Source organism: Tribolium castaneum, chromosome 3, assembly GCF_031307605.1.
Source record: "Tribolium castaneum strain GA2 chromosome 3, icTriCast1.1, whole genome shotgun sequence".
In the NCBI taxonomy this organism is placed as follows: domain Eukaryota; kingdom Metazoa; phylum Arthropoda; class Insecta; order Coleoptera; family Tenebrionidae; genus Tribolium; species Tribolium castaneum.
This window is the reverse complement of record NC_087396.1, coordinates 21,884,835-21,910,771: the sequence shown is the minus strand read 5'-3', so window position 1 is coordinate 21,910,771 and position 25,937 is coordinate 21,884,835. Positions and strand designations below refer to the sequence as shown.

Sequence of the window (25,937 nt, the reverse complement as noted above, 5' to 3'; positions counted from 1 at the left end):
TAGGATGCGCAATAGTTCCGTTAATGTCGCCAGAGAGTGCAAACAAAAAATACAGGCAGATAAAGCATTAAATTTTAAATAATAAAAGAAAAAAAATTATCATAAAATATATTTAAAAAAATTTCAAACTTTTACCAATTTGCACTCTGTCCCGTATATTTCAAAACGCTGGGAATACGGGTGAAGATTCAAAATAGTATTGGGAACAAAGTTGTAGAGAATTAAATTTCTTATATAAAAACCCGCGACAAATAAATAATCAGTGGTGCAGTGGTGGTACTTTACTTTATTATTATTACATACAAAAAAAACAGTGATGCTTAAAATTAGGGCCGCAGCACGACAGTTCGTAAAGAATCCTCTGGTCTGATTTCAAGAAACGCAATCGTGCCGTCATTAAAATCGAACGAAACGCCTCCGTCGATAACAAGGCTCGCTTTATAACAATTCGACTTGATCTCCAACTTTGTGATAAAATCCCTGGACTTGATTCCCTTGGGATGCGGCCAAACGCCAGCCGATATTAAATCGCGGATCGTGTAACTCATCCGTGAGTCATCTGCAACAAAGCCGGTATTACAGTTTCCTGCACCTTTTCGGGGAATCACCAGGTCTGAAAATGAGGTTTCTGTTGTACTCGTCGGCGATTTTCGCCGCCAAAACCTCGCGTTCTTCTCTGGAATCCACCTCAACGAGCTTGAGAAGCTCGGACACGCTTTGTGCCGGAAGTCGATTGATGCTCAAGTGCCAGGAAGTCGACCCTGTTCCGGTGCAAACGCACACCCCGGAACATTTGATGCTGGTTTGCTCCACGGAGCCGTTGAGGCGCAATTGCAGGTGGGAGACGCGGGAAGAGATTGACTCTCCCACAAAAACCTGACAAAAAAATATTAAACAACAACTATTAACAAAAATTCAAAGACTATGAAAACATAAAATGTAACTACAACGTATACTTACTTCATTTAAAGCTAAAACGGGGAGAATCTTGCCGTGGATTTTCCCAAAGTTGTCCTCGATCTCGTGGAGGCATTTCGGCACAATATCGCCCTTCTGGCTGATGAGCTTGACGCGAATTCGGCTCCGCAGCAGCCAGTCAAAGTCCCCGTTTTGCAGCTTTTCGATGGCGCTTTGAATGTTCGCCGAGTATTTTTTGGGGAGACAGAGGTGGCCCTCGGAGCGATTGGGGTCCGAGTTGAAGCCAATCACCGGTTTCGTGTTGTCCCTAATCCGACTCGAAGCTAAAAGAAACGTGCCATCGCCCCCAGTTGGCACTATAACGTCCGCCCAATCCACCTTGTCCTGTGTGTAATTGAATCTGGAATATTGGGGTAAAATTTGAAGATCGGGGCGAAAATGTGCACCTGTTGGCCACTTGTACGTCGATTCCCATTCTCCTAAATGTGTTGACCACGTTCGTTTCGAACTTTTTGTGCAGCATGTGGCAATGTATGAGCCACTCGAAGTCGGTTCCTCGACTTCGAAGCTCTTGCTCGAGATCGTCGTCGTTGCTGAACTTTGATTGCTTTTTCTCGAACTCATAACGCGACAGTTTTGATAAAACTAAGACCTTATCAATTTTAATAGAATTCTTGAGCTGGCCTTCGGATGTTGTGGCCACATTTTTGAGCCCTAAAAAGTGGCACAATCACAAAACCGCAATTCGGCAAGTTTTCACAATAATTTCATTATCAGTGTACAGAATCGTAATAGAAAATTACCATTAATTGATAAAATAATAATTAATACAAGAAATAAGCAATGGAACTCACGGAGAGTAAAACAATTACATGTAGAACATATTAAAAAATAATGGTAATTATCCATAAAACGGGATTTAGGATTTTCTCAATTTAACAAAATGGTGGATGCGCCGGGCTACTTAGTAAACAATGATAACTCAATACTTAAAAGTCGTAGAGCAAAACGATTGGTTCCAAACAATTCTGTGGCTCATTTTATTTGTTGTAGCAGCTTTCCACGAGATTTGAAAATTTGAATTACCTTGCTAAAACTTCCTGAGTAATTCAAAACTCAAAAACTAAAAGTCGTAGAGCAGTGCGGTTTGTTCCATTGAATTCAGCGGCTCATTTTCTGTATTATACGAACTTTTCATGAGATTTAAAAATTTGATTTTTTTTGCTAAAATTTCCTGAGTAATAACACTTACCTTTAAGAAAGTGAAAAAATTATTTTTTTTTTAAATTCGTTCTATCATACTTTTTCGTATTTATATATGCCTTTACAACTCTCTAGAGTTGTTAAAAGTCCAAAAAAGTCCATATGTTCGATTTTTTTATGTTTGATTTTTTCAATTTTCGTCGCAATTTTTGTCGATTTTGGGTACCCGGATCATTTGTTGAGCAATAGCTCCGGAACTATCAGAGATAACCCCATGAAGTTTATTATCGTTGGAAAGCTCTTTAAATTATCTATTTTTTTCAAAAAAAATTATTGTTCTCCGACTAATAGTTTTTGAGCAAATTGCAGATAAATGCAAAAATTGGTAAAATTTTAAAAAATTCATAACTAAAAAACTATTGGGAATTTGGAAATTTTTTCGATGCCAATCGATTCCCCGGATCATTTTTCATAGGTAAGGATCAAAACAGTTCCACTTTTTCGAATAGTTTAGTCGTAATTGGGAAAATAAAAAAAATTAAAAAAAAGTTAACACCCCCCCCTTCAAAATGGACAATTTTAAAAGTGTCTCAGAATCGAATAAAACTTATCCTATCTTATAGATTTTGATGTGCTCTTTACGATGGAAAAAAGAGTTTTCTCCTAGCTCTTTTAGTTTGGCCGTAATCGGCGATTGAAAATTGAAAATTTTTTTGCGAGATATCGCCTTGAGTCCTATGCCATTTTGTAGAGTTTTTTATTCCGGTTATCCTCCATTTTTCCGTTTTTCGATAACTCTAATAGTTTCGCCGTAATTGGCGGTTGAAAATTGAAAAAAAGTGAAAATGGAAACCTTTTTTTGCGTTTTTCTCGGAAACTGTAAGACTTAGAGCAACGAACAAAAAACCATCTGATAGCGCTTAATTTTATCTATTTTTTCGACTAAACCCGGAGCCGCTCCGGGCAACGGTTCCGGCTACAGAGGCGATCAAAGTTTTTCACTAAAAAAATTCATAAAAAAAAAACTAAAAGTCGTAGAGCACTGCGGTTTGTTCCATTGAATTCTACGGCTCATTTTACATATTATATCAATTTTTCACAGGAATTAAAAATTTAAAATTTTTTGCCTAAATTTAGGGTAGTCATTTGTCATAGTGGAAAATTTTATTCAATAAAAAAATTCATAACTCGAAAACTAAAAGTCGTAGAGCAACGCGGTTTGTTCCATTGGATTCAGCGGCTTTTTTTCTGTATTATACCAACTTTTCACGAGATTTAAAATTTTCAAATTTTTTGCTCAAATTTCCTGAGTAATAAATTTGTGCCTACACCTTACCTTCAAAGTGATGAAAAAAAATTTTTTTTTAAATTCACTCCACCAAATTTTTATGGACTTCTTTATGTCTTAACAACCCACAAAAGTTGTTTTTAGTCCACAAAAAGTCCATATGTTCGATTTTTAGATGTTTGATTTTTTCAATTTTCGTCGCAGTTTTGGTCGATTTTGGGTACCCGGAACTTTTGTCGAGCAATAGCTCCGGAACTATCAGAGATAACCCCATGAAGTGTATTATCGTTGGAAAGCTCTTTAAATTATCTATCTTTTTCAAAAAAAATTAGTGTTCTGCGACTAATAGTTTTCGAGCAAATTTGAGAAAAATGCAAAAATTGGTAAAATTTTAAAAAATTCATAACTAAAAAACTATTCGGAATTTGGCAATTTTCTCGATGCCAATCGATTCCCCGGATCATTTTGCATAGGTAAGGATCAAAACAGTTCCACTTTTTCGAATAGTTTAGTCGTAATTGGGAAAATAAAAAAAATAAAAAAAAAGTTGACACCCCCCCCTTAAAATCGGTCAATTTTTAAAGTGTCTCTAAATCAAATGAAACCTATTCTATCTTATAGATTTTGATGTGCTCTTTACGATCGAACAAACCGTTTTCGTCTAGCTCTTTTAGTTTGGCCGTAATCGGCGTTTGAAAATTGAAAAATTTTTTGCGAGATATCGCCTTGAGTCCTATGCCATTTTGTAGAGTTTTTTATTCCGGTTATCCTCCATTTTTCCGTTTTTCGATAACTCTAATAGTTTCGCCGTAATTGGCGGTTGAAAATTGAAAAAAAGTGAAAATGGAAACCTTTTTTTGCGTTTTTCTCGGAAACTGTAAGACTTAGAGCAACGAACAAAAAACCATCTGATAGCGCTTAATTTTATCTATTTTTTCGACTAAACCCGGAGCCGCTCCGGGCAACGGTTCCGGCTACAGAGGCGATCAAAGTTTTTCACTAAAAAAATTCATAAAAAAAAAACTAAAAGTCGTAGAGCACTGCGGTTTGTTCCATTGAATTCTACGGCTCATTTTACATATTATATCAATTTTTCACAGGAATTAAAAATTTAAAATTTTTTGCCTAAATTTAGGGTAGTCATTTGTCATAGTGGAAAATTTTATTCAATAAAAAAATTCATAACTCGAAAACTAAAAGTCGTAGAGCAACGCGGTTTGTTCCATTGGATTCAGCGGCTTTTTTTCTGTATTATACCAACTTTTCACGAGATTTAAAATTTTCAAATTTTTTGCTCAAATTTCCTGAGTAATAAATTTGTGCCTACACCTTACCTTCAAAGTGATGAAAAAAAATTTTTTTTTAAATTCACTCCACCAAATTTTTATGGACTTCTTTATGTCTTAACAACCCACAAAAGTTGTTTTTAGTCCACAAAAAGTCCATATGTTCGATTTTTAGATGTTTGATTTTTTCAATTTTCGTCGCAGTTTTGGTCGATTTTGGGTACCCGGAACTTTTGTCGAGCAATAGCTCCGGAACTATCAGAGATAACCCCATGAAGTGTATTATCGTTGGAAAGCTCTTTAAATTATCTATCTTTTTCAAAAAAAATTAGTGTTCTGCGACTAATAGTTTTCGAGCAAATTTGAGAAAAATGCAAAAATTGGTAAAATTTTAAAAAATTCATAACTAAAAAACTATTCGGAATTTGGCAATTTTCTCGATGCCAATCGATTCCCCGGATCATTTTGCATAGGTAAGGATCAAAACAGTTCCACTTTTTCGAATAGTTTAGTCGTAATTGGGAAAATAAAAAAAATAAAAAAAAAGTTAACACCCCCCCCTTAAAATCGGTCAATTTTTAAAGTGTCTCTAAATCAAATGAAACCTATTCTATCTTATAGATTTTGATGTGCTCTTTACGATCGAACAAACCGTTTTCGTCTAGCTCTTTTAGTTTGGCCGTAATCGGCGTTTGAAAATTGAAAAATTTTTTGCGAGATATCGCCTTGAGTCCTATGCCATTTTGTAGAGTTTTTTATTCCGGTTATCCTCCATTTTTCCGTTTTTCGATAACTCTAATAGTTTCGCCGTAATTGGCGGTTGAAAATTGAAAAAAAGTGAAAATGGAAACCTTTTTTTGCGTTTTTCTCGGAAACTGTAAGACTTAGAGCAACGAACAAAAAACCATCTGATAGCGCTTAATTTTATCTATTTTTTCGACTAAACCCGGAGCCGCTCCGGGCAACGGTTCCGGCTACAGAGGCGATCAAAGTTTTTCACTAAAAAAATTCATAAAAAAAAAACTAAAAGTCGTAGAGCACTGCGGTTTGTTCCATTGAATTCTACGGCTCATTTTACATATTATATCAATTTTTCACAGGAATTAAAAATTTAAAATTTTTTGCCTAAATTTAGGGTAGTCATTTGTCATAGTGGAAAATTTTATTCAATAAAAAAATTCATAACTCGAAAACTAAAAGTCGTAGAGCAACGCGGTTTGTTCCATTGGATTCAGCGGCTTTTTTTCTGTATTATACCAACTTTTCACGAGATTTAAAATTTTCAAATTTTTTGCTCAAATTTCCTGAGTAATAAATTTGTGCCTACACCTTACCTTCAAAGTGATGAAAAAAAATTTTTTTTTAAATTCACTCCACCAAATTTTTATGGACTTCTTTATGTCTTAACAACCCACAAAAGTTGTTTTTAGTCCACAAAAAGTCCATATGTTCGATTTTTAGATGTTTGATTTTTTCAATTTTCGTCGCAGTTTTGGTCGATTTTGGGTACCCGGAACTTTTGTCGAGCAATAGCTCCGGAACTATCAGAGATAACCCCATGAAGTGTATTATCGTTGGAAAGCTCTTTAAATTATCTATCTTTTTCAAAAAAAATTAGTGTTCTGCGACTAATAGTTTTCGAGCAAATTTGAGAAAAATGCAAAAATTGGTAAAATTTTAAAAAATTCATAACTAAAAAACTATTCGGAATTTGGCAATTTTCTCGATGCCAATCGATTCCCCGGATCATTTTGCATAGGTAAGGATCAAAACAGTTCCACTTTTTCGAATAGTTTAGTCGTAATTGGGAAAATAAAAAAAATAAAAAAAAAGTTAACACCCCCCCCTTAAAATAGGTCAATTTTTAAAGTGTCTCTAAATCAAATGAAACCTATTCTATCTTATAGATTTTGATGTGCTCTTTACGATCGAACAAACCGTTTTCGTCTAGCTCTTTTAGTTTGGCCGTAATCGGCGTTTGAAAATTGAAAAATTTTTTGCGAGATATCGCCTTGAGTCCTATGCCATTTTGTAGAGTTTTTTATTCCGGTTATCCTCCATTTTTCCGTTTTTCGATAACTCTAATAGTTTCGCCGTAATTGGCGGTTGAAAATTGAAAAAAAGTGAAAATGGAAACCTTTTTTTGCGTTTTTCTCGGAAACTGTAAGACTTAAAGCAACGAACAAAAAACCATCTGATAGCGCTTAATTTTATCTATTTTTTCGACTAAACCCGGAGCCGCTCCGGGCAACGGTTCCGGCTACAGAGGCGATCAAAGTTTTTCACTAAAAAAATTCATAAAAAAAAAACTAAAAGTCGTAGAGCACTGCGGTTTGTTCCATTGAATTCTACGGCTCATTTTACATATTATATCAATTTTTCACAGGAATTAAAAATTTAAAATTTTTTGCCTAAATTTAGGGTAGTCATTTGTCATAGTGGAAAATTTTATTCAATAAAAAAATTCATAACTCGAAAACTAAAAGTCGTAGAGCAACGCGGTTTGTTCCATTGGATTCAGCGGCTTTTTTTCTGTATTATACCAACTTTTCACGAGATTTAAAATTTTCAAATTTTTTGCTCAAATTTCCTGAGTAATAAATTTGTGCCTACACCTTACCTTCAAAGTGATGAAAAAAAATTTTTTTTTAAATTCACTCCACCAAATTTTTATGGACTTCTTTATGTCTTAACAACCCACAAAAGTTGTTTTTAGTCCACAAAAAGTCCATATGTTCGATTTTTAGATGTTTGATTTTTTCAATTTTCGTCGCAGTTTTGGTCGATTTTGGGTACCCGGAACTTTTGTCGAGCAATAGCTCCGGAACTATCAGAGATAACCCCATGAAGTGTATTATCGTTGGAAAGCTCTTTAAATTATCTATCTTTTTCAAAAAAAATTAGTGTTCTGCGACTAATAGTTTTCGAGCAAATTTGAGAAAAATGCAAAAATTGGTAAAATTTTAAAAAATTCATAACTAAAAAACTATTCGGAATTTGGCAATTTTCTCGATGCCAATCGATTCCCCGGATCATTTTGCATAGGTAAGGATCAAAACAGTTCCACTTTTTCGAATAGTTTAGTCGTAATTGGGAAAATAAAAAAAATAAAAAAAAAGTTAACACCCCCCCCTTAAAATCGGTCAATTTTTAAAGTGTCTCTAAATCAAATGAAACCTATTCTATCTTATAGATTTTGATGTGCTCTTTACGATCGAACAAACCGTTTTCGTCTAGCTCTTTTAGTTTGGCCGTAATCGGCGTTTGAAAATTGAAAAATTTTTTGCGAGATATCGCCTTGAGTCCTATGCCATTTTGTAGAGTTTTTTATTCCGGTTATCCTCCATTTTTCCGTTTTTCGATAACTCTAATAGTTTCGCCGTAATTGGCGGTTGAAAATTGAAAAAAAGTGAAAATGGAAACCTTTTTTTGCGTTTTTCTCGGAAACTGTAAGACCTAGAGCAACGAACAAAAAACCATCTGATAGCGCTTAATTTTATCTATTTTTTCGACTAAACCCGGAGCCGCTCCGGGCAACGGTTCCGGCTACAGAGGCGATCAAAGTTTTTCACTAAAAAAATTCATAAAAAAAAAACTAAAAGTCGTAGAGCACTGCGGTTTGTTCCATTGAATTCTACGGCTCATTTTACATATTATATCAATTTTTCACAGGAATTAAAAATTTAAAATTTTTTGCCTAAATTTAGGATAGTCATTTGTCATAGTGGAAAATTTTATTCAATAAAAAAATTCATAACTCGAAAACTAAAAGTCGTAGAGCAACGCGGTTTGTTCCATTGGATTCAGCGGCTTTTTTTCTGTATTATACCAACTTTTCACGAGATTTAAATTTTTCAAATTTTTTGCTCAAATTTCCTGAGTAATAAATTTGTGCCTACACCTTACCTTCAAAGTGATGAAAAAAAATTTTTTTTTAAATCACTCCACCAAATTTTTATGGACTTCTTTATGTCTTAACAACCCACAAAAGTTGTTTTTAGTCCACAAAAAGTCCATATGTTCGATTTTTAGATGTTTGATTTTTTCAATTTTCGTCGCAGTTTTGGTCGATTTTGGGTACCCGGAACTTTTGTCGAGCAATAGCTCCGGAACTATCAGAGATAACCCCATGAAGTGTATTATCGTTGGAAAGCTCTTTAAATTATCTATCTTTTTCAAAAAAAATTAGTGTTCTGCGACTAATAGTTTTCGAGCAAATTTGAGAAAAATGCAAAAATTGGTAAAATTTTAAAAAATTCATAACTAAAAAACTATTCGGAATTTGGCAATTTTCTCGATGCCAATCGATTCCCCGGATCATTTTGCATAGGTAAGGATCAAAACAGTTCCACTTTTTCGAATAGTTTAGTCGTAATTGGGAAAATAAAAAAAATAAAAAAAAAGTTAACACCCCCCCCTTAAAATCGGTCAATTTTTAAAGTGTCTCTAAATCAAATGAAACCTATTGTATCTTATAGATTTTGATGTGCTCTTTACGATCGAACAAACCGTTTTCGTCTAGCTCTTTTAGTTTGGCCGTAATCGGCGTTTGAAAATTGAAAAATTTTTTGCGAGATATCGCCTTGAGTCCTATGCCATTTTGTAGAGTTTTTTATTCCGGTTATCCTCCATTTTTCCGTTTTTCGATAACTCTAATAGTTTCGCCGTAATTGGCGGTTGAAAATTGAAAAAAAGTGAAAATGGAAACCTTTTTTTGCGTTTTTCTCGGAAACTGTAAGACTTAGAGCAACGAACAAAAAACCATCTGATAGCGCTTAATTTTATCTATTTTTTCGACTAAACCCGGATCCGCTCCGGGCAACGGTCCCGGCTACAGAGGCGATCAAAGTTTTTCACTAAAAAAATTCATAAAAAAAAAACTAAAAGTCGTAGAGCACTGCGGTTTGTTCCATTGAATTCTACGGCTCATTTTACATATTATATCAATTTTTCAAAGGAATTAAAAATTTAAAATTTTTTGCCTAAATTTAGGGTAGTCATTTGTCATAGTGGAAAATTTTATTCAATAAAAAAATTCATAACTCGAAAACTAAAAGTCGTAGAGCAACGCGGTTTGTTCCATTGGATTCAGCGGCTTTTTTTCTGTATTATACCAACTTTTCACGAGATTTAAAATTTTCAAATTTTTTGCTCAAATTTCCTGAGTAATAAATTTGTGCCTACACCTTACCTTCAAAGTGATGAAAAAAAATTTTTTTTTAAATTCACTCCACCAAATTTTTATGGACTTCTTTATGTCTTAACAACCCACAAAAGTTGTTTTTAGTCCACAAAAAGTCCATATGTTCGATTTTTAGATGTTTGATTTTTTCAATTTTCGTCGCAGTTTTGGTCGATTTTGGGTACCCGGAACTTTTGTCGAGCAATAGCTCCGGAACTATCAGAGATAACCCCATGAAGTGTATTATCGTTGGAAAGCTCTTTAAATTATCTATCTTTTTCAAAAAAAATTAGTGTTCTGCGACTAATAGTTTTCGAGCAAATTTGAGAAAAATGCAAAAATTGGTAAAATTTTAAAAAATTCATAACTAAAAAACTATTCGGAATTTGGCAATTTTCTCGATGCCAATCGATTCCCCGGATCATTTTGCATAGGTAAGGATCAAAACAGTTCCACTTTTTCGAATAGTTTAGTCGTAATTGGGAAAATAAAAAAAATAAAAAAAAAGTTAACACCCCCCCCTTAAAATCGGTCAATTTTTAAAGTGTCTCTAAATCAAATGAAACCTATTGTATCTTATAGATTTTGATGTGCTCTTTACGATCGAACAAACCGTTTTCGTCTAGCTCTTTTAGTTTGGCCGTAATCGGCGTTTGAAAATTGAAAAATTTTTTGCGAGATGTCGCCTTGAGTCCTATGCCATTTTGTAGAGTTTTTTATTCCGGTTATCCTCCATTTTTCCGTTTTTCGATAACTCTAATAGTTTCGCCGTAATTGGCGGTTGAAAATTGAAAAAAAGTGAAAATGGAAACCTTTTTTTGCGTTTTTCTCGGAAACTGTAAGACTTAGAGCAACGAACAAAAAACCATCTGATAGCGCTTAATTTTATCTATTTTTTCGACTAAACCCGGAGCCGCTCCGGGCAACGGTTCCGGCTACAGAGGCGATCAAAGTTTTTCACTAAAAAAATTCATAAAAAAAAAACTAAAAGTCGTAGAGCACTGCGGTTTGTTCCATTGAATTCTACGGCTCATTTTACATATTATATCAATTTTTCACAGGAATTAAAAATTTAAAATTTTTTGCCTAAATTTAGCGTAGTCATTTGTCATAGTGGAAAATTTTATTCAATAAAAAAATTCATAACTCGAAAACTAAAAGTCGTAGAGCAACGCGGTTTGTTCCATTGGATTCAGCGGCTTTTTTTCTGTATTATACCAACTTTTCACGAGATTTAAAATTTTCAAATTTTTTGCTCAAATTTCCTGAGTAATAAATTTGTGCCTACACCTTACCTTCAAAGTGATGAAAAAAAATTTTTTTTTAAATTCACTCCACCAAATTTTTATGGACTTCTTTATGTCTTAACAACCCACAAAAGTTGTTTTTAGTCCACAAAAAGTCCATATGTTCGATTTTTAGATGTTTGATTTTTTCAATTTTCGTCGCAGTTTTGGTCGATTTTGGGTACCCGGAACTTTTGTCGAGCAATAGCTCCGGAACTATCAGAGATAACCCCATGAAGTGTATTATCGTTGGAAAGCTCTTTAAATTATCTATCTTTTTCAAAAAAAATTATTGTTCTGCGACTAATAGTTTTCGAGCAAATTTGAGAAAAATGCAAAAATTGGTAAAATTTTAAAAAATTCATAACTAAAAAACTATTCGGAATTTGGCAATTTTCTCGATGCCAATCGATTCCCCGGATCATTTTGCATAGGTAAGGATCAAAACAGTTCCACTTTTTCGAATAGTTTAGTCGTAATTGGGAAAATAAAAAAAATAAAAAAAAAGTTGACACCCCCCCCTTAAAATCGGTCAATTTTTAAAGTGTCTCTAAATCAAATGAAACCTATTCTATCTTATAGATTTTGATGTGCTCTTTACGATCGAACAAACCGTTTTCGTCTAGCTCTTTTAGTTTGGCCGTAATCGGCGTTTGAAAATTGAAAAATTTTTTGCGAGATATCGCCTTGAGTCCTATGCCATTTTGTAGAGTTTTTTATTCCGGTTATCCTCCATTTTTCCGTTTTTCGATAACTCTAATAGTTTCGCCGTAATTGGCGGTTGAAAATTGAAAAAAAGTGAAAATGGAAACCTTTTTTGCGTTTTTCTCGGAAACTGTAAGACTTAGAGCAACGAACAAAAAACCATCTGATAGCGCTTAATTTTATCTATTTTTTCGACTAAACCCGGAGCCGCTCCGGGCAACGGTTCCGGCTACAGAGGCGATCAAAGTTTTTCACTAAAAAAATTCATAAAAAAAAAACTAAAAGTCGTAGAGCACTGCGGTTTGTTCCATTGAATTCTACGGCTCATTTTACATATTATATCAATTTTTCACAGGAATTAAAAATTTAAAATTTTTTGCCTAAATTTAGGGTAGTCATTTGTCATAGTGGAAAATTTTATTCAATAAAAAAATTCATAACTCGAAAACTAAAAGTCGTAGAGCAACGCGGTTTGTTCCATTGGATTCAGCGGCTTTTTTTCTGTATTATACCAACTTTTCACGAGATTTAAAATTTTCAAATTTTTTGCTCAAATTTCCTGAGTAATAAATTTGTGCCTACACCTTACCTTCAAAGTGATGAAAAAAAATTTTTTTTTAAATTCACTCCACCAAATTTTTATGGACTTCTTTATGTCTTAACAACCCACAAAAGTTGTTTTTAGTCCACAAAAAGTCCATATGTTCGATTTTTAGATGTTTGATTTTTTCAATTTTCGTCGCAGTTTTGGTCGATTTTGGGTACCCGGAACTTTTGTCGAGCAATAGCTCCGGAACTATCAGAGATAACCCCATGAAGTGTATTATCGTTGGAAAGCTCTTTAAATTATCTATCTTTTTCAAAAAAAATTAGTGTTCTGCGACTAATAGTTTTCGAGCAAATTTGAGAAAAATGCAAAAATTGGTAAAATTTTAAAAAATTCATAACTAAAAAACTATTCGGAATTTGGCAATTTTCTCGATGCCAATCGATTCCCCGGATCATTTTGCATAGGTAAGGATCAAAACAGTTCCACTTTTTCGAATAGTTTAGTCGTAATTGGGAAAATAAAAAAAATAAAAAAAAAGTTAACACCCCCCCCTTAAAATCGGTCAATTTTTAAAGTGTCTCTAAATCAAATGAAACCTATTCTATCTTATAGATTTTGATGTGCTCTTTACGATCGAACAAACCGTTTTCGTCTAGCTCTTTTAGTTTGGCCGTAATCGGCGTTTGAAAATTGAAAAATTTTTTGCGAGATATCGCCTTGAGTCCTATGCCATTTTGTAGAGTTTTTTATTCCGGTTATCCTCCATTTTTCCGTTTTTCGATAACTCTAATAGTTTCGCCGTAATTGGCGGTTGAAAATTGAAAAAAAGTGAAAATGGAAACCTTTTTTTGCGTTTTTCTCGGAAACTGTAAGACCTAGAGCAACGAACAAAAAACCATCTGATAGCGCTTAATTTTATCTATTTTTTCGACTAAACCCGGAGCCGCTCCGGGCAACGGTTCCGGCTACAGAGGCGATCAAAGTTTTTCACTAAAAAAATTCATAAAAAAAAAACTAAAAGTCGTAGAGCACTGCGGTTTGTTCCATTGAATTCTACGGCTCATTTTACATATTATATCAATTTTTCACAGGAATTAAAAATTTAAAATTTTTTGCCTAAATTTAGGGTAGTCATTTGTCATAGTGGAAAATTTTATTCAATAAAAAAATTCATAACTCGAAAACTAAAAGTCGTAGAGCAACGCGGTTTGTTCCATTGGATTCAGCGGCTTTTTTTCTGTATTATACCAACTTTTCACGAGATTTAAAATTTTCAAATTTTTTGCTCAAATTTCCTGAGTAATAAATTTGTGCCTACACCTTACCTTCAAAGTGATGAAAAAAAATTTTTTTTTAAATTAACTCCACCAAATTTTTATGGACTTCTTTATGTCTTAACAACCCACAAAAGTTGTTTTTAGTCCACAAAAAGTCCATATGTTCGATTTTTAGATGTTTGATTTTTTCAATTTTCGTCGCAGTTTTGGTCGATTTTGGGTACCCGGAACTTTTGTCGAGCAATAGCTCCGGAACTATCAGAGATAACCCCATGAAGTGTATTATCGTTGGAAAGCTCTTTAAATTATCTATCTTTTTCAAAAAAAATTAGTGTTCTGCGACTAATAGTTTTCGAGCAAATTTGAGAAAAATGCAAAAATTGGTAAAATTTTAAAAAATTCATAACTAAAAAACTATTCGGAATTTGGCAATTTTCTCGATGCCAATCGATTCCCCGGATCATTTTGCATAGGTAAGGATCAAAACAGTTCCACTTTTTCGAATAGTTTAGTCGTAATTGGGAAAATAAAAAAAATAAAAAAAAAGTTAACACCCCCCCCTTAAAATCGGTCAATTTTTAAAGTGTCTCTAAATCAAATGAAACCTATTGTATCTTATAGATTTTGATGTGCTCTTTACGATCGAACAAACCGTTTTCGTCTAGCTCTTTTAGTTTGGCCGTAATCGGCGTTTGAAAATTGAAAAATTTTTTGCGAGATATCGCCTTGAGTCCTATGCCATTTTGTAGAGTTTTTTATTCCGGTTATCCTCCATTTTTCCGTTTTTCGATAACTCTAATAGTTTCGCCGTAATTGGCGGTTGAAAATTGAAAAAAAGTGAAAATGGAAACCTTTTTTTGCGTTTTTCTCGGAAACTGTAAGACTTAGAGCAACGAACAAAAAACCATCTGATAGCGCTTAATTTTATCTATTTTTTCGACTAAACCCGGATCCGCTCCGGGCAACGGTCCCGGCTACAGAGGCGATCAAAGTTTTTCACTAAAAAAATTCATAAAAAAAAAACTAAAAGTCGTAGAGCACTGCGGTTTGTTCCATTGAATTCTACGGCTCATTTTACATATTATATCAATTTTTCAAAGGAATTAAAAATTTAAAATTTTTTGCCTAAATTTAGGGTAGTCATTTGTCATAGTGGAAAATTTTATTCAATAAAAAAATTCATAACTCGAAAACTAAAAGTCGTAGAGCAACGCGGTTTGTTCCATTGGATTCAGCGGCTTTTTTTCTGTATTATACCAACTTTTCACGAGATTTAAAATTTTCAAATTTTTTGCTCAAATTTCCTGAGTAATAAATTTGTGCCTACACCTTACCTTCAAAGTGATGAAAAAAAATTTTTTTTTAAATTCACTCCACCAAATTTTTATGGACTTCTTTATGTCTTAACAACCCACAAAAGTTGTTTTTAGTCCACAAAAAGTCCATATGTTCGATTTTTAGATGTTTGATTTTTTCAATTTTCGTCGCAGTTTTGGTCGATTTTGGGTACCCGGAACTTTTGTCGAGCAATAGCTCCGGAACTATCAGAGATAACCCCATGAAGTGTATTATCGTTGGAAAGCTCTTTAAATTATCTATCTTTTTCAAAAAAAATTAGTGTTCTGCGACTAATAGTTTTCGAGCAAATTTGAGAAAAATGCAAAAATTGGTAAAATTTTAAAAAATTCATAACTAAAAAACTATTCGGAATTTGGCAATTTTCTCGATGCCAATCGATTCCCCGGATCATTTTGCATAGGTAAGGATCAAAACAGTTCCACTTTTTCGAATAGTTTAGTCGTAATTGGGAAAATAAAAAAAATAAAAAAAAAGTTGACACCCCCCCCTTAAAATCGGTCAATTTTTAAAGTGTCTCTAAATCAAATGAAACCTATTCTATCTTATAGATTTTGATGTGCTCTTTACGATCGAACAAACCGTTTTCGTCTAGCTCTTTTAGTTTGGCCGTAATCGGCGTTTGAAAATTGAAAAATTTTTTGCGAGATATCGCCTTGAGTCCTATGCCATTTTGTAGAGTTTTTTATTCCGGTTATCCTCCATTTTTCCGTTTTTCGATAACTCTAATAGTTTCGCCGTAATTGGCGGTTGAAAATTGAAAAAAAGTGAAAATGGAAACCTTTTTTGCGTTTTTCTCGGAAACTGTAAGACTTAGAGCAACGAACAAAAAACCATCTGATAGCGCTTAATTTTATCTATTTTTTCGACTAAACCCGGAGCCGCTCCGGGCAACGGTTCCGGCTACAGAGGCGATCAAAGTTTTTCACTAAAAAAATTCATAAAAAAAAAACTAAAAGTCGTAGAGCACTGCGGTTTGTTCCATTGAATTCTACGGCTCATTTTACATATTATATCAATTTTTCACAGGAATTAAAAATTTAAAATTTTTTGCCTAAATTTAGGGTAGTCATTTGTCAAAGTGGAAAATTTTATTCAATAAAAAAATTCATAACTCGAAAACTAAAAGTCGTAGAGCAACGCGGTTTGTTCCATTGGATTCAGCGGCTTTTTTTCTGTATTATACCAACTTTTCACGAGATTTAAAATTTTCAAATTTTTTGCTCAAATTTCCTGAGTAATAAATTTGTGCCTACACCTTACCTTCAAAGTGATGAAAAAAAATTTTTTTTTAAATTCACTCCACCAAATTTTTATGGACTTCTTTATGTCTTAACAACCCACAAAAGTTGTTTTTAGTCCACAAAAAGTCCATATGTTCGATTTTTAGATGTTTGATTTTTTCAATTTTCGTCGCAGTTTTGGTCGATTTTGGGTACCCGGAACTTTTGTCGAGCAATAGCTCCGGAACTATCAGAGATAACCCCATGAAGTGTATTATCGTTGGAAAGCTCTTTAAATTATCTATCTTTTTCAAAAAAAATTAGTGTTCTGCGACTAATAGTTTTCGAGCAAATTTGAGAAAAATGCAAAAATTGGTAAAATTTTAAAAAATTCATAACTAAAAAACTATTCGGAATTTGGCAATTTTCTCGATGCCAATCGATTCCCCGGATCATTTTGCATAGGTAAGGATCAAAACAGTTCCACTTTTTCGAATAGTTTAGTCGTAATTGGGAAAATAAAAAAAATAAAAAAAAAGTTAACACCCCCCCCTTAAAATCGGTCAATTTTTAAAGTGTCTCTAAATCAAATGAAACCTATTCTATCTTATAGATTTTGATGTGCTCTTTACGATCGAACAAACCGTTTTCGTCTAGCTCTTTTAGTTTGGCCGTAATCGGCGTTTGAAAATTGAAAAATTTTTTGCGAGATATCGCCTTGAGTCCTATGCCATTTTGTAGAGTTTTTTATTCCGGTTATCCTCCATTTTTCCGTTTTTCGATAACTCTAATAGTTTCGCCGTAATTGGCGGTTGAAAATTGAAAAAAAGTGAAAATGGAAACCTTTTTTTGCGTTTTTCTCGGAAACTGTAAGACCTAGAGCAACGAACAAAAAACCATCTGATAGCGCTTAATTTTATCTATTTTTTCGACTAAACCCGGAGCCGCTCCGGGCAACGGTTCCGGCTACAGAGGCGATCAAAGTTTTTCACTAAAAAAATTCATAAAAAAAAAACTAAAAGTCGTAGAGCACTGCGGTTTGTTCCATTGAATTCTACGGCTCATTTTACATATTATATCAATTTTTCACAGGAATTAAAAATTTAAAATTTTTTGCCTAAATTTAGGGTAGTCATTTGTCATAGTGGAAAATTTTATTCAATAAAAAAATTCATAACTCGAAAACTAAAAGTCGTAGAGCAACGCGGTTTGTTCCATTGGATTCAGCGGCTTTTTTTCTGTATTATACCAACTTTTCACGAGATTTAAAATTTTCAAATTTTTTGCTCAAATTTCCTGAGTAATAAATTTGTGCCTACACCTTACCTTCAAAGTGATGAAAAAAAATTTTTTTTTAAATTAACTCCACCAAATTTTTATGGACTTCTTTATGTCTTAACAACCCACAAAAGTTGTTTTTAGTCCACAAAAAGTCCATATGTTCGATTTTTAGATGTTTGATTTTTTCAATTTTCGTCGCAGTTTTGGTCGATTTTGGGTACCCGGAACTTTTGTCGAGCAATAGCTCCGGAACTATCAGAGATAACCCCATGAAGTGTATTATCGTTGGAAAGCTCTTTAAATTATCTATCTTTTTCAAAAAAAATTAGTGTTCTGCGACTAATAGTTTTCGAGCAAATTTGAGAAAAATGCAAAAATTGGTAAAATTTTAAAAAATTCATAACTAAAAAACTATTCGGAATTTGGCAATTTTCTCGATGCCAATCGATTCCCCGGATCATTTTGCATAGGTAAGGATCAAAACAGTTCCACTTTTTCGAATAGTTTAGTCGTAATTGGGAAAATAAAAAAAATAAAAAAAAAGTTAACACCCCCCCCTTAAAATCGGTCAATTTTTAAAGTGTCTCTAAATCAAATGAAACCTATTGTATCTTATAGATTTTGATGTGCTCTTTACGATCGAACAAACCGTTTTCGTCTAGCTCTTTTAGTTTGGCCGTAATCGGCGTTTGAAAATTGAAAAATTTTTTGCGAGATATCGCCTTGAGTCCTATGCCATTTTGTAGAGTTTTTTATTCCGGTTATCCTCCATTTTTCCGTTTTTCGATAACTCTAATAGTTTCGCCGTAATTGGCGGTTGAAAATTGAAAAAAAGTGAAAATGGAAACCTTTTTTTGCGTTTTTCTCGGAAACTGTAAGACTTAGAGCAACGAACAAAAAACCATCTGATAGCGCTTAATTTTATCTATTTTTTCGACTAAACCCGGATCCGCTCCGGGCAACGGTCCCGGCTACAGAGGCGATCAAAGTTTTTCACTAAAAAAATTCATAAAAAAAAAACTAAAAGTCGTAGAGCACTGCGGTTTGTTCCATTGAATTCTACGGCTCATTTTACATATTATATCAATTTTTCAAAGGAATTAAAAATTTAAAATTTTTTGCCTAAATTTAGGGTAGTCATTTGTCATAGTGGAAAATTTTATTCAATAAAAAAATTCATAACTCGAAAACTAAAAGTCGTAGAGCAACGCGGTTTGTTCCATTGGATTCAGCGGCTTTTTTTCTGTATTATACCAACTTTTCACGAGATTTAAAATTTTCAAATTTTTTGCTCAAATTTCCTGAGTAATAAATTTGTGCCTACACCTTACCTTCAAAGTGATGAAAAAAAATTTTTTTTTAAATTAACTCCACCAAATTTTTATGGACTTCTTTATGTCTTAACAACCCACAAAAGTTGTTTTTAGTCCACAAAAAGTCCATATGTTCGATTTTTAGATGTTTGATTTTTTCAATTTTCGTCGCAGTTTTGGTCGATTTTGGGTACCCGGAACTTTTGTCGAGCAATAGCTCCGGAACTATCAGAGATAACCCCATGAAGTGTATTATCGTTGGAAAGCTCTTTAAATTATCTATCTTTTTCAAAAAAAATTAGTGTTCTGCGACTAATAGTTTTCGAGCAAATTTGAGAAAAATGCAAAAATTGGTAAAATTTTAAAAAATTCATAACTAAAAAACTATTCGGAATTTGGCAATTTTCTCGATGCCAATCGATTCCCCGGATCATTTTGCATAGGTAAGGATCAAAACAGTTCCACTTTTTCGAATAGTTTAGTCGTAATTGGGAAAATAAAAAAAATAAAAAAAAAGTTAACACCCCCCCCTTAAAATCGGTCAATTTTTAAAGTGTCTCTAAATCAAATGAAACCTATTCTATCTTATAGATTTTGATGTGCTCTTTACGATCGAACAAACCGTTTTCGTCTAGCTCTTTTAGTTTGGCCGTAATCGGCGTTTGAAAATTGAAAAATTTTTTGCGAGATATCGCCTTGAGTCCTATGCCATTTTGTAGAGTTTTTTATTCCGGTTATCCTCCATTTTTCCGTTTTTCGATAACTCTAATAGTTTCGCCGTAATTGGCGGTTGAAAATTGAAAAAAAGTGAAAATGGAAACCTTTTTTTGCGTTTTTCTCGGAAACTGTAAGACTTAGAGCAACGAACAAAAAACCATCTGATAGCGCTTAATTTTATCTATTTTTTCGACTAAACCCGGATCCGCTCCGGGCAACGGTCCCGGCTACAGAGGCGATCAAAGTTTTTCACTAAAAAAATTCATAAAAAAAAAACTAAAAGTCGTAGAGCACTGCGGTTTGTTCCATTGAATTCTACGGCTCATTTTACATATTATATCAATTTTTCAAAGGAATTAAAAATTTAAAATTTTTTGCCTAAATTTAGGGTAGTCATTTGTCATAGTGGAAAATTTTATTCAATAAAAAAATTCATAACTCGAAAACTAAAAGTCGTAGAGCAACGCGGTTTGTTCCATTGGATTCAGCGGCTTTTTTTCTGTATTATACCAACTTTTCACGAGATTTAAAATTTTCAAATTTTTTGCTCAAATTTCCTGAGTAATAAATTTGTGCCTACACCTTACCTTCAAAGTGATGAAAAAAAATTTTTTTTTAAATTAACTCCACCAAATTTTTATGGACTTCTTTATGTCTTAACAACCCACAAAAGTTGTTTTTAGTCCACAAAAAGTCCATATGTTCGATTTTTAGATGTTTGATTTTTTCAATTTTCGTCGCAGTTTTGGTCGATTTTGGGTACCCGGAACTTTTGTCGAGCAATAGCTCCGGAACTATCAGAGATAACCCCATGAAGTGTATTATCGTTGGAAAGCTCTTTAAATTATCTATCTTTTTCAAAAAAAATTAGTGTTCTGCGACTAATAGTTTTCGAGCAAATTTGAGAAAAATGCAAAAATTGGTAAAATTTTAAAAAATTCATAACTAAAAAACTATTCGGAATTTGGCAATTTTCTCGATGCCAATCGATTCCCCGGATCATTTTGCATAGGTAAGGATCAAAACAGTTCCACTTTTTCGAATAGTTTAGTCGTAATTGGGAAAATAAAAAAAATAAAAAAAAAGTTAACACCCCCCCCTTAAAATCGGTCAATTTTTAAAGTGTCTCTAAATCAAATGAAACCTATTCTATCTTATAGATTTTGATGTGCTCTTTACGATCGAACAAACCGTTTTCGTCTAGCTCTTTTAGTTTGGCCGTAATCGGCGTTTGAAAATTGAAAAATTTTTTGCGAGATATCGCCTTGAGTCCTATGCCATTTTGTAGAGTTTTTTATTCCGGTTATCCTCCATTTTTCCGTTTTTCGATAACTCTAATAGTTTCGCCGTAATTGGCGGTTGAAAATTGAAAAAAAGTGAAAATGGAAACCTTTTTTTGCGTTTTTCTCGGAAACTGTAAGACCTAGAGCAACGAACAAAAAACCATCTGATAGCGCTTAATTTTATCTATTTTTTCGACTAAACCCGGAGCCGCTCCGGGCAACGGTTCCGGCTACAGAGGCGATCAAAGTTTTTCACTAAAAAAATTCATAAAAAAAAAACTAAAAGTCGTAGAGCACTGCGGTTTGTTCCATTGAATTCTACGGCTCATTTTACATATTATATCAATTTTTCACAGGAATTAAAAATTTAAAATTTTTTGCCTAAATTTAGGGTAGTCATTTGTCATAGTGGAAAATTTTATTCAATAAAAAAATTCATAACTCGAAAACTAAAAGTCGTAGAGCAACGCGGTTTGTTCCATTGGATTCAGCGGCTTTTTTTCTGTATTATACCAACTTTTCACGAGATTTAAAATTTTCAAATTTTTTGCTCAAATTTCCTGAGTAATAAATTTGTGCCTACACCTTACCTTCAAAGTGATGAAAAAAAATTTTTTTTTAAATTCACTCCACCAAATTTTTATGGACTTCTTTATGTCTTAACAACCCACAAAAGTTGTTTTTAGTCCACAAAAAGTCCATATGTTCGATTTTTAGATGTTTGATTTTTTCAATTTTCGTCGCAGTTTTGGTCGATTTTGGGTACCCGGAACTTTTGTCGAGCAATAGCTCCGGAACTATCAGAGATAACCCCATGAAGTGTATTATCGTTGGAAAGCTCTTTAAATTATCTATCTTTTTCAAAAAAAATTAGTGTTCTGCGACTAATAGTTTTCGAGCAAATTTGAGAAAAATGCAAAAATTGGTAAAATTTTAAAAAATTCATAACTAAAAAACTATTCGGAATTTGGCAATTTTCTCGATGCCAATCGATTCCCCGGATCATTTTGCATAGGTAAGGATCAAAACAGTTCCACTTTTTCGAATAGTTTAGTCGTAATTGGGAAAATAAAAAAAATAAAAAAAAAGTTAACACCCCCCCCTTAAAATCGGTCAATTTTTAAAGTGTCTCTACATCAAATGAAACCTATTCTATCTTATAGATTTTGATGTGCTCTTTACGATCGAACAAACCGTTTTCGTCTAGCTCTTTTAGTTTGGCCGTAATCGGCGTTTGAAAATTGAAAAATTTTTTGCGAGATATCGCCTTGAGTCCTATGCCATTTTGTAGAGTTTTTTATTCCGGTTATCCTCCATTTTTCCGTTTTTCGATAACTCTAATAGTTTCGCCGTAATTGGCGGTTGAAAATTGAAAAAAAGTGAAAATGGAAACCTTTTTTTGCGTTTTTCTCGGAAACTGTAAGACTTAGAGCAACGAACAAAAAACCATCTGATAGCGCTTAATTTTATCTATTTTTTCGACTAAACCCGGAGCCGCTCCGGGCAACGGTTCCGGCTACAGAGGCGATCAAAGTTTTTCACTAAAAAAATTCATAAAAAAAAAAACTAAAAGTCGTAGAGCACTGCGGTTTGTTCCATTGAATTCTACGGCTCATTTTACATATTATATCAATTTTTCACAGGAATTAAAAATTTAAAATTTTTTGCCTAAATTTAGGGTAGTCATTTGTCATAGTGGAAAATTTTATTCAATAAAAAAATTCATAACTCGAAAACTAAAAGTCGTAGAGCAACGCGGTTTGTTCCATTGGATTCAGCGGCTTTTTTTCTGTATTATACCAACTTTTCACGAGATTTAAAATTTTCAAATTTTTTGCTCAAATTTCCTGAGTAATAAATTTGTGCCTACACCTTACCTTCAAAGTGATGAAAAAAAATTTTTTTTTAAATTCACTCCACCAAATTTTTATGGACTTCTTTATGTCTTAACAACCCACAAAAGTTGTTTTTAGTCCACAAAAAGTCCATATGTTCGATTTTTAGATGTTTGATTTTTTCAATTTTCGTCGCAGTTTTGGTCGATTTTGGGTACCCGGAACTTTTGTCGAGCAATAGCTCCGGAACTATCAGAGATAACCCCATGAAGTGTATTATCGTTGGAAAGCTCTTTAAATTATCTATCTTTTTCAAAAAAAATTAGTGTTCTGCGACTAATAGTTTTCGAGCAAATTTGAGAAAAATGCAAAAATTGGTAAAATTTTAAAAAATTCATAACTAAAAAACTATTCGGAATTTGGCAATTTTCTCGATGCCAATCGATTCCCCGGATCATTTTGCATAGGTAAGGATCAAAACAGTTCCACTTTTTCGAATAGTTTAGTCGTAATTGGGAAAATAAGAAAAATTAAAGAAAAGTTAACACCCCCCCCTTCAAAATGGACAATTTTAAAAGTGTCTCAGAATCGAATAAAACTTATCCTATCTTATAGATTTTGATGTGCTCTTTACGATGGAAAAAAGAGTTTTCTCCTAGCTCTTTTAGTTTGGCCGTAATCGGCGATTGAAAATTGAAAATTTTTTTGCGAGATATCGCCTTGAGTCCTATGCCATTTTGTAGAGTTTTTTATTCCGGTTGTCCTAGATTTTTCCGTCTCTCGATAACTCTAATAGTTTCGCGGTAACTGGCGGTTGAAAATTGAAAAAAAGTGAAAATGGAAACTTTTTTTGCGTTTTTCTCGGAAACTGTAAGACTTAGAGCAACGAACAAACAACCATCTGATAGCGCTTAATTTTCTCTATTTTTTCGATTAAACCCGGAGCCGCTCCGGGCAACGGTGCCGGCTACAGAGGCAATCAAAGTTTTTCACTAAAAAAATTCATTAAAAAAAAACTAAAAGTCGTAGAGCATTGCGGTTTGTTCGATTGAATTCTACGGCTCATTTTACATATTATATCAATTTTTCACAAGAATTAAAAATTTAAAATTTTTTGCCTAAATTTAGGGTAGCCATTTGTCATAGTGGAAAATTTTATCCAACAAAAAAATTCATAACTCAAAAACTAAAAGTCGTAGAGCAGTGCGGTTTGTTCCATTGAATTCAGCGGCTCATTTTACATATTATATCAATTTTTCACAAGAATTAAAAATTTAAAATTTTTTGCCTAAATTTAGAGTAGCCATTTGTCATAGTGGAAAATTTTATCCAACAAAAAAATTCATAACTCAAAAACTAAAAGTCGTAGAGCAGTGCGGTTTGTTCCATTGAATTCAGCGGCTCATTTTCTGTATTATACGAACTTTTCATGAGATTTAAAAATTTGATTTTTTTTGCTAAAATTTCCTGAGTAACCTTTAAGAAAGTGAAAAAATTAATTTTTTTTAAAATTCGTTCTATCATACTTTTTCGTATTTATATATGCCTTTACAACTCTCTAGAGTTGTTAAAAGTCCAAAAAAAGTCCATATGTTCGATTTTTTGATGTTTGATTTTTTCAATTTTCGTCGCAATTTTTGTCGATTTTGGGTACCCGGAACATTTGTTAAGCAATAGCTCCGGAACTATCAGAGATAACCCCATGAAGTTTATTATCGTTGGAAAGCTCTTTAAATTATCTATTTTTTTCAAAAAAAATTATTGTTCTCCGACTAATAGTTTTTGAGCAAATTGCAGATAAATGCAAAAATTGGTAAAATTTTAAAAAATTCATAACTAAAAAACTATTGGGAATTTGGCAATTTTTTCGATGCCAATCGATTCCGCGGATCATTTTTCATAGGTAAGGATCAAAACAGTTCCACTTTTTCGAATAGTTTAGTCGTGATTGGGAAAATAAAAAAAATTAAAAAAAAGTTAACACCCCCCCCTTCAAAATGGACAATTTTAAAAGTGTCTCAGAATCGAATAAAACTTATCCTATCTCATAGATTTTAATGTGCTCTTTACGATGGAAAAAAGAGTTTTCTCCTAGCTCATTTAGTTTGGCCGTAATCGGCGATTGAAAATTGAAAATTTTTTTGCGAGATATCGCCTTGAGTCCTATGCCATTTTGTAGAGTTTTTTATTCCGGTTGTCCTAGATTTTTCCGTCTCTCGATAACTCTAATAGTTTCGCCGTAATTGACGGTTGAAAATTGAAAAAAAGTGAAAATGGAAACTTTTTTTGCGTTTTTCTCGGAAACTGTAAGACTTAGAGCAACGAACAAAAAACCATCTGATAGCGCTTAATTTTCTCTATTTTTTCGATTAAACCCGGAGCCGCTCCGGGCAACGGTTCCGGCTACAGAGGCAATCAAAGTTTTTCACTAAAAAAATTCATAAAAAAAAAACTAAAAGTCGTAGAGCATTGCGGTTTGTTCGATTGAATTCTACGGCTCATTTTACGTATTATATCAATTTTTCACAAGAATTAAAAATTTAAAATTTTTTGCCTAAATTTAGGGTAGCCATTTGTCATAGTGGAAAATTTTATCCAACAAAAAAATTCATAACTCAAAAACTAAAATTCGTAGAGCATTGCGGTTTGTTCCATTGAATTGAGCGGCTCATTTTCTGTGTTATACGAACTTTTCATGAGACGCAAAAAGCAAGCCGATAAACTTGCCAACAAAAAGAGTAAGTAAGCAGTAGTATCGACATTTAAAATTAAAAACTAAATTATAAATGAACCGGAAAAAATTGAATTTAGCGCCACGTAATGTTGGTTGCGTAACAGCCGGCGTTACAAATTTTTACGTCACAAACGTCATTTACTGGAGCACTGACAGATGCAGTAAACAAAGTTTTTCGTCAAAATTCCTGCAAGAATTAGAGTCTCTTACCTAGAATAATATCCTTAAATGAAGTCCGTGGCTTAAACATCGGATCGTTTTCGGTTTGTATTGGAAATCACATGTAAAACTACCAAATAAATGGATGTATGTTTGAGTATAGGTTAGGAGCTAATTGCGTTGAACTTTGCACCAAAGTTGGAACCCTCTTATCAGTGATTTCACAACGTGCGATTTTTATTTTCTCGAAACGTGCTGAATTTTCGGCGAGAAACCGACCTCATATTGCGGCTTGACCGATTGGCGAACCACTAGTAGATGTCGCGTTGGTTGCATACACA

The 25,937-nt window shown here is 33.2% G+C and overlaps 1 protein-coding gene across 1 annotated transcript; it reads right to left on the bottom strand.

The window, feature by feature from the left end:
• Positions 1-266: 266 nt before the first annotated feature.
• On the bottom strand, positions 267-25,893 carry Nadk2 (NAD kinase 2, mitochondrial). The gene is made up of 5 exons (XM_015981519.2): positions 25,648-25,893; positions 1,365-1,632; positions 961-1,318; positions 609-876; positions 267-559 (listed from the first exon to the last, which is right to left on the bottom strand). The coding sequence occupies exons 1-5, from the start codon at positions 25,685-25,687 to the stop codon at positions 327-329; spliced, it is 1,167 nt and encodes a 388-aa protein (XP_015837005.1). The 5' UTR covers positions 25,688-25,893; the 3' UTR covers positions 267-326.
• Between the last annotated feature and the right edge of the window lie 44 nt (positions 25,894-25,937).

What these genes read in the sequence shown, in the direction of transcription:
- Nadk2 (XM_015981519.2), bottom strand. Translation starts at nt 25,687, where the DNA reads ATGTTTAAGCCACGGACTTCATTTAAGGATATTATTCTAG. An exon ending in ATTTAAGGATATTATTCTAG is followed by an intron (nt 1,633 to 25,647) that starts GTAAGAGACTCT and finishes GCCACTTTTTAG; the next exon opens with GGCTCAAAAATGTGGCCACA. An exon ending in CCGTTTTAGCTTTAAATGAA is followed by an intron (nt 877 to 960) that starts GTAAGTATACGT and finishes TTTTTTTGTCAG; the next exon opens with GTTTTTGTGGGAGAGTCAAT.